At 40.9% G+C, this 9290-nt stretch overlaps 1 protein-coding gene across 1 annotated transcript; it reads right to left on the bottom strand.

The window, feature by feature from the left end:
• Positions 1-303: 303 nt before the first annotated feature.
• Positions 304-8648, bottom strand: ddx21 (DEAD (Asp-Glu-Ala-Asp) box helicase 21). The gene is made up of 15 exons (XM_068731179.1): positions 8503-8648; positions 7030-7338; positions 6624-6699; positions 6017-6195; positions 5784-5901; positions 5466-5651; positions 4716-4861; positions 4247-4396; positions 3928-4089; positions 3554-3673; positions 3096-3169; positions 2723-2882; positions 2248-2382; positions 1523-1567; positions 304-1409 (listed from the first exon to the last, which is right to left on the bottom strand). The coding sequence occupies exons 1-15, from the start codon at positions 8584-8586 to the stop codon at positions 1140-1142; spliced, it is 2214 nt and encodes a 737-aa protein (XP_068587280.1). The 5' UTR covers positions 8587-8648; the 3' UTR covers positions 304-1139.
• Positions 8649-9290: the final 642 nt, after the last annotated feature.

Below are 9290 nucleotides of genomic sequence, written 5' to 3'. Positions count from 1 at the left end.
CTCATCTCATTAACATGCTCGATATGAGTAAAATATTGCATGTCCTGTGACTGGATAATACAAAGATTTAATTCTAATCGTTACAGAAATGTGCTTATTGGACGTCAGGTGAAGCAGTTAATAGTTTCTCCTCAGTCTCAACCTAATAGCACTAAACTGTTAGTGATCCAGTTTGCAACTATATTTTCTTAAAGGCCAGTTGAAGTTAAAAATTAAGCATCAGGCTCCCAAAATCAGTTCACATTCAAATCTATACTTGTATACATGCTTATTTCACACCCCTTTAAAAAGAATAAACACAACCGGAGTTGACCTTTTTTTAATGAAGAAGTCATTTCATTCAAATGAATGGAAGCAGTAGATACAGTTCTTAAATAGAGGCAATTGCAAAGCAATCATCCAATATATTTTGGGGAAGAGTTTCAGCCGACGGTAAGGCAGCAACCCGACACTGAGCACAACTGTAAAGGTTAACACATGACAGTGTCTGCAGTGCACCTTTGTAGTACTACTCAGAGTTATCTGTAGTCAGGCAACAAGTAGCATGTTTACAAGTTGTTCGGTCAGAATGAGGTACCTTCGATTTTTGGACAATGGCACAAGTCTGATTACTGCCACCGTTCCCCAAACACCCAGTACAAAAAAAGAAAAGAAAAGTGTAACACTTTCACTTAAAACTCAATGAATGACACATTCATTTAATTTTCAGTCATTATGTAATGCTAAACTTTTACTATAGATTGATTACCGAATGGTTTTGATTCTATGCCATTCAAGACATAGCAACTGAATGATGCACTAATATGTGTTTATACATGTTTCATGAGTTTCAACTTAGGTGTCACCTAAAAGAAGCACACACCAGGCCTGCCAAAATAACTGCCAGTGGTCCTGTGTTAATAAACTGCACACAGAAAGTCGGATCTTAAACCAGCAGGAAATGGTTGGAAATAAATGTAATTTACTCATATCATTGAACTTTCACTTAATTTTGAAAGAGGGGATGTTGGTCATTTATTGTACTGTATATGAAACTTCTGAATATCTGAAAGCTGATGATGGAAATGCATCGATTCCACTCACAGCCAATAAAAACCCTGCCAGCCCAGATGAGTCTTATCAGTCCACAGGTTAGCACTTCAATAATCAAAAGCGTCACTGAAGTTGCGTTTGTGTGTCCCTCTGGTGTTGCCAAAGCCACCGCCACGGCTACCGCCATAGCCACCGCCACCGCTCCGGAACCCGTTACTACGGCCACCATATCCCCCAAAACCACGCCCTCTTCCACCTCTGAACCCTCCTCCTCCACCACCGCGGTTCCCACCACCACCACTGAACTGCTTCTCCTCCAGTTCTGGGAGCTCTGTGGCTACAGTCAGCTGCCAACGCCGACCGTCCTTCCAGCCCTCCTGTTGAAGGATCAAGTGTGGTGAAAAGGATGTTAGCAGGACTGTCAAAATATTCATATTTTATGTTAGATTATTTATCTTGACTTGAGTTGTGTTTTTGCAGTTGTTCTCACCAGAACCTCCTTGACTTTGTCAGCTGGGACATCAAAACAAACTCCCTGTTACAAACACAATAAAGGGTGAGATGGTGAGTGTTTCTGTCATCAGTCTATGTACCTGCTGTGCTATCAGAATAAGAACCAGATCAGGTCACACCTACAGAAAGGTTTCACACATTTACTCTGGCAACAGATGTTTTGTTGTTTACTTGCTGTGAATAATTAGTTGTGGAACATGTCTAGTGTGGCTGTAGCAGCTGAATGTATATATAAACTAAATAGTGTTGCTCTTTAAAGAAATAACACAGCTTCTTTTCTCAATTTGCATTTGATTTACCACCTGGTTTCCCATTTATTTTTTCATTTGCCAAGTCTATTACTTTCATTTATTAGACACTGTGGGGGCCTTTTTTTGGCAAGACATTACATTACAAGTGTGTTGTAACAAGAGCACCACTTGGCTATGATCTGACCCAATTATGTGTAGCCTACATCCATGCTCAACTTTTATAACTGTATACACCAAATCAAATGCACACTTTCACTTTCACTCAAACCCCATTGGTAACCTGAAGCTAATAAAAGTAGAATCTGACAAGCTTCCACAATGGCTCCCATAATAAAAATACATCATAATCTGGAATTGGAAAAATCAGGAAATGTAACAAATATAATTTCTTCGATGCGTATAAAACCCTCAGCAGCACCTCCCATGTGTACTTATGTGTGTGTTTACGTACCGTTTTGCCTTTGAGGAAGGTCATTCGTTGAATTTGGTTCTCAAACTCTTCTCCGAGCTGCTCTTTGATGGATCTCCAGGCGTAACCCAGATTATGCATCTCCTGGGAACACACCATCTGCACAGTGGTGAAACCCTGCGAAAACAAACACAAACAACGAGTTAGGTGGTATTAGGGTTATACAGCTCCTAAAAGAATAACACATATTTGTGTGTGTGTGTGTGTGTGTGTGTGTGTGTGTGTGTGTGTGTGTGTGTGTGTGTGTGTGTGTCCAAGGACGGCTGCGGTTTGAATCATCCTGCAGTTGTTGTGAAACCCTTGCAATGTTTTCAGCGCGTTACACAGCAGTGTGCCCAGATTTGTTACTGTAATGTATGAGTTTGTGTGTATAGAACTTTCTGTGCCTTTATTTGTTTGTGAATACATTTGTGTGTTATTCATAGGTTGTTTATAACGAGTATAAAACCAAACTTACAGCATCAGAGTTGAGCAGTGACCTCTGTTCGAGACTTGTGGCTCCAGAAATATGTGCCAGGGCAGCAGCGAGAGCATCGACTGCTCCTCTCTCCTCAATCAGTTTCTTAGCCGACTCTCTGAAGTACGTGACGGCTGTAACTGGAACAGAGTCCAGATACCTGGACACAATACAGAAAAAATTTAAAATAATCACAAAAGTGAATTACTTACTTTAATACATTTTGTTCACATTGAGCATGGCGCTAAATTAAGCTCATGAACCAAATGATGTGGCTGACAGCCAAAAGTTTTAAACAGTAATAAATAACAGTAGCTTCATAAATCCAAAACAAATATATATGTTACACTCGGCTCTCACTATGATGATCTACCTGACAGCATCCTTGCTTGAGGACTTGATGATATCGTTGGCAGTGGGAACGCCAACTCGTTTGAATGTGATACCCTGGAAAACCACCAAGCACAATGCATTTTAGTTGACACTCAATATAGAACCACCTGCAGTACAGTCAAACAGGTTGCACTAAATTTCTTTGTCAATAAAATTTTAAAACACCATTTCAGACTACAGGGGTGAGGTGGCTTTCAGTCTGGCTGCTATGTAGCGCAGCTGCACCACCCTCAACTCTTCCTCCTCTTCTTTTATGTACTACTTTTGATTCCCCCCTTCCTTCTTGTCCTTATTCCATACCATGTGTAGCACAGATGTGACTGCAAGCTATGTTTTGTCTATTTTCTCATAGCTCCTCAAACAATTAAACTTGTCACTGTTCTTTGCCCTTTTGTCCTCTTCCACTTGGACTGAACTTTCTTAAAAAAGGACACGTACTGCTTTGTGTTCTACGTAGCGGAGCTGGTCCTCCTCTTTCCTCTGGTAGAAACAGATGCAGACTCCAGGTCTGCCGGCTCGGCCCGTACGTCCTGAACGATGGATGTATGACTCCACATCCTGACACCAACCACAGAGACAGAAACATTTTCAGAGAAAGTAGAGGAGACAAGTTCATATCTTGTGCAACACCGTAACTGAGAAAGTGTGTAGTTAACATTTGTCTTCTTTTATGTAAATGGAATCAGTACCTTAAGATCAGATCATATTTGTAAATCAAATTTTTTTTTTACTTTTACATAGAAATGGCACGTTCGATAAATGCAAAGATAAACGCTCAGTACTAAATTCGTACTACTGGCAACACTTCCCACCTTGGGTGGAGAACACTGGACCACCAGGTCGACTTCAGGGATGTCTAATCCACGGGCTGCAACGTTGGTGGCAACCAAAACCTCAAACGCCCCGTTCCTGAAGCCCTTCAGCGTCAATTCTCTCTGTTTCTGAACAATATCACCATGGAGGCACTGGGCATTCTGACAAGATACATAGGGAAAAAAAGAAACAGAAATGAACACGACATGTTGCCTTGCTTCTTCATAGCAGTTTCTTTCTCTCCCGATACAGTTGTACTGCTGCAGTATGAATCGGATATTCGTAGACTGTTGCAGGTGTAAGTGTGCGAGTGTCTACCTGTTTGATGGATGCATTCATGGAAAGTTCGTTGACATCTTTCTTTGTCTCAGAGAACACGATGGTCCTGCCGTGGCTGCCGCTGTAAACCTGGATCACATCTCCTATTACAGCTGCTCGCTGTGACCAGTGGCACGCTATGGCCAGATGCTACGGAGAGACAAACACGAGGTGAGAGAAGCCAGGGAGTGACAGAAGAGACGGTTTCATTTATACAGCTAGCAGACTTTAACTTGATTACAATTCCATTGGTGTTGATGATGACAAATACAGCAATTTTTCTACTTTCTGGGCTTTCCTGATGGAGATATATGCAAACGTGTTTTACAGTCTCAACTACCCTAATTGTCCCTGATTACAGGCAACTTTAAAAGCTCTACGCCTAAGAATTAAGAATGCTGTCACGCTTGTTAAATTGCACCAATCACCTTTTTCACCTCTGCCAACACACACGCACACACACACTTACTTCTACAGTTGTTGCAGCTCTCTGTGTTTTCTTGCCGATCAGATCGACATGTTTGCACTCTGGTCTCATGTATTTCTTAGCAACCTCGTAAACCCAGGGAGGGCAGGTGGCCGAAAACAGAAGAGTCTGTGGGTTGGAGTCGGAGTCTGGAGAGGAGCACACACACACACACACACACACACACACACACACACACACACACACACACACACACACACACACACACACACACACACACACACACACACACACACACACACACACACACACACACACACACACACACACACACACACGCGTACACACACACACACACACTTTACTAATTTTTACACACATGACCACTCTACCAATCTTTAAATCTACTTTAACACAGCGTTCCAGACTGCAATCTTTTTTTTCCTTCAGTGTTTGGGGTTAAAATTCACGTGGTCGCATTCATGCGAGAGTAAGAATTACAGGCTTGCAGCTGGGTACTGCCGAAAAGACACACCATGCTGTCAGTGTGGAAGTGTATGATGATTATAATTATGTGACTATTGTGAAATTAGGAGAAAAAGGAATAAAGTAAGTAAAGACTAAAACTTAGTCTGGAGCCCTGTTACATATATGATACACAAATCTAAATCCTAACACTCCACCTTATACACATACATAAATATAAATACAAACACACAGAAAGCAAGGACACCTATATGTACGCTTCCCAAGAAGATTTTCAGGAAACACAACAACACAGATTCACGTTACCTTTCTCATATGATGAAGACAAAATCTCTTCAACCTGCTCTGCAAATCCCATGTCCAACATTTGGTCTACTTCATCCAGAACAACATGTTTCAGTTGAGAGAGGTCGAGCTTATTGTTCTGGAGGTGGTCTTTGATGCGTCCGGGGGTGCCGACCAAAATATCGATACCATTACGGATCGCATCAACTAGACAGAAGGGGAAACCACATCAAAAAAACAAATAAGGAGCTGGGATTTACATGGTCATGTTATACATTTTAATAACATAAAACATAAAGAAGCCATCAATGTAAATAAATGGACTCTTAAAATAATTACGCTGTGGGTTGTATGAGCTGCCTCCATAGAAACAGGTGAGAGCCAGCCTCCTGGTGATGTCTTTGAAGTCCTTCGCGACCTGGATAGCCAACTCTCTGGTTGGAGTTAACACCAAGACCTACAGCCAGACAGAAAAGACGCTCAGTCACACACAAACATAGTCAGAGAACAAATGAATAGTGGGACTCTGACTGATGCTGGTTTTTAGTGAGACGGTGGTCCCTTGTGTGCACCTTGGGAGCCCGGCCTCTGGTGAACGCCACGGACTCCGTCTGGAGCTTCTCCACCAAAGGGATGGCAAACGAGAAAGTCTTTCCTGTTCCTGTTCGGGCTTGGGCAATGACGTCCTCGCCGTCATATACAGCATTGAATGTCTTCACCTGAATGTCAAACAGGTAAGAGGCTCCCCGAGCTGAGAAAATGGTAGAGTGGTGACAAGAGAGTGAGGAGAAGGAAGTGGGATGACAGGACAGGGAGGAAGGCAGAAGATGGTAATTTGTTTTTTATGATGCCCCAAAGCCTTGCAGCAGCACCAAAGCTCAGTTAACACTCCAAAGTAAACTTTCAGCACAAAAAGAGTTGTGTGTAACATTAATTTGTCACTTATTTCAGTCAATAATGCATCAAGTTCAAATGTTAACCATTCTAATAAACAGATTGTGTATGTCAGATCACCTCTCAAAAGCAGAAACAATATGTCGATCAATATTAAAAAACATGTGCATTCTATAAAAAAAGCAATTCAGAAACAATTAATATGTTATAAGCATCAGTTCACCTCTGGTCTCAAGCCACAGTGGTAAAAACTAAGGTATGAAAATGTAAATATTTGATGTTTACCTTTTAGTTTGTCAATGGTGAATTGGGAGATCCTGAAGTTGGAGAAGGCCCCTTCCTTCTGCTCTGGTGTTTCCTCCTAAACAAACAAACAAAGTCAGACTATATGACAGTAACCTTGTAATCTGAATTTAACAGGCAATTTAAATTAACTGGAGCAATTTAAGTTTACATAATTTGTGAAACTTGTAAATGCTTGAAAACATGCCGAATGGTGAAAGAAGTTGCTTTGCAGTGATGTCGTGGTTGTTTTGTTACTTAATGTAAGAAGTATTCAGTAGCAGTTTTCATGGTGGTCACTCACACTTCACCACTTATTCTAAACACCACATCGCTGAGTCATCATACATCCAGTAACAACACAAAAGTTCAACTCCTTCTGAGAGGAGAAAACATCTGTGAGTCGTACCGTTTCTTTTTCGCCGTCGCTGGCAGAGTCTTCACTTGTCTGTGCGGGGGTGTCTGGGGTGGAATGTCCATTTGTTTCAGCCTCTGCCGTTGCTTTCTTTTGCTTCTTCTTTTTTTTCTCTGGTGTGTCAATACCATTGCTGTTGCCGTTCATGTCTGTGGCCTCCTCTATGAGGTCGTGCACTTGGTCCACCACAATCTTGTCTTTTTTTTTCTTTTTTTTTGGTGCCGGAGGTTCACAGTCTGGGTCCTCCTGTACTTCCTGCTCCTCTAACTTCTTCTTGGTTTTCAGCTTCTTGCCCTCTTTGGTCTGGTTAATAAAGACAATAAGATTCAGTTAAACCGGTGCAAATACAGTGCAGCTACTCAACGTTATAAGAGAGAAAATTGTTGGCTGCTTGAGTAAAATCTAGTTTGGAGTTATCTCATCATGTTGCAATTTCAATTGCGACGTTTGATTATGGTTATGTAAGGTGTAATTAGAGATGGGCGGTTAATATCAAAGCTTGTTTCACTCCTGTGATGCGCACTGTTTCAATTAATTGCGACGGAGGTAGTCTCAAATAAAGAATATTTATATTTTAATAACAATAATGTGTTTCAGAGAGCACTTCATTCAGTTTGGTACTTTTGCAGCTAAACTATGTAATAAGCACGTTAATGGAATAAGAGTGCAGAGTAATTGAGAAATATGGCCACATACACTAGAGATCCATACTTATGTCAACATTTCTACCTGATACCACATAACAATACAATAAAAGTAATACGCTAATTTAATGAATATCATTCTCCAATCACATCATATTGTGATTCACATTTTTTGTAAATATAACCATTTTTCATAAGTGTTGACACTATATAAAGTAGCGTGCACAATCACAATTATGTATCAAAGACAAATATTGTAGACAATTCCAACTAGAGTTCCTCTTACTGTAAGTGAGCTTGAGTTATCATTAGTAGCAGCTAACATTAAAGGGGCAATCTCGAAGAAAATCCAACAGGGCTGAAATATTCACTGTTTTAAGCAGGTTGTTTTGTCTGCTTGACGAACAGCTGACGAGCCCAGCTGTATACAACATAAGCAGGTCGCGCCCACAGTGCAGACATACAGAGTTGGTGTTAAAGGCTTCCACGTTGTCCCACCCGTACGTCCACGTGATCTACAGATCGGCTCATTTGTGACATTTTAGCTAGGCTAAGATAACAATGTATGCAAACATTAACTTAGCAGTGGATCATTTTCTTAATACATACACTGTCACACTACGCTACGTATATAGCATTTCACTACTAGTGTCGCTCCATAAACCCATCTTACGTTGGTTTCCTAACAGTTAGCTGGCCGGTTAGCCGAGGGCTAGCACGTTGAGCCACATGTTGTTAAACATGGAGTCGCCGGGGACGAGACGTAGCACGAGCTAAACGATTATTTAAGTCCGTCCAGGGCGACACGAGTCACGCTGCTCACCTTTCGGGGTTTAGCCTCCGCGACAGTGTCTACGTCGTCATCCATGGCTTGATCTTCAGTTTCAAAGATGATTTTTGTCGGCATTTCTCTTCCTAGTTGGAATCCCTCAGTGTAGACACGCAGCACAACCCACGGGCACGCGGATGGAAAGGAACGCGCAAGGCTGCGACTGGCGAGGTGTGCTCACGAGCCAAACATAGAAATAGAAGCGATAGACAAGCAAGAACCGTAGTTAGGCTTACTAAAACGCTACTGTCCAAAATGAATTACTGCGAATTGTTCACTCGGTAGAATAACTAAAAGGCATAATAAAATGGATTATTGTTTTTATTTGACAAAGAATCAATTTTTCTATAACAATACTTATGTGAAAATTTGAGTGGCGCTGATGAAAGCTCAACCAAACAAGCTCGAAAAGGTTTCATATCATAATTTGATACACTCATTATAGGCAAGGCAAGTTAATTTGTATAGCACATTTCAACAACAAAGCAATTCAAAGTGTTTCACATAAAACCATTAAAAGCATCAAAACATAATGCAAAAGAAAAGAAGATTTAAAAACAAGTAAGAACATCCATTGAAACATTAAAAACAGCCATTAAAACACTCATGGTAGAAACCACAATGCTCTTTAAACACATCTAATGCCGTCAACATCGAAACGGTAACAACGATAACTAACTTCCCAGCAGATGGCGCACATGTTATTTGTAAATTAGTTTACTTAGTTAGTTTGTTGTTTTTACATAACCTTATTGTAAAAAGCAATATCCATTACTTACCAT

Source organism: Cebidichthys violaceus, unplaced genomic scaffold (assembly GCF_023349555.1).
Source record: "Cebidichthys violaceus isolate CVI_PGR_0920_01 unplaced genomic scaffold, fCebVio1.0.p SCAF_5, whole genome shotgun sequence".
In the NCBI taxonomy this organism is placed as follows: domain Eukaryota; kingdom Metazoa; phylum Chordata; class Actinopteri; order Perciformes; family Stichaeidae; genus Cebidichthys; species Cebidichthys violaceus.
Note: the sequence above shows the minus strand (reverse complement) of the source record. Positions and strands in the feature narration are given on the sequence as shown.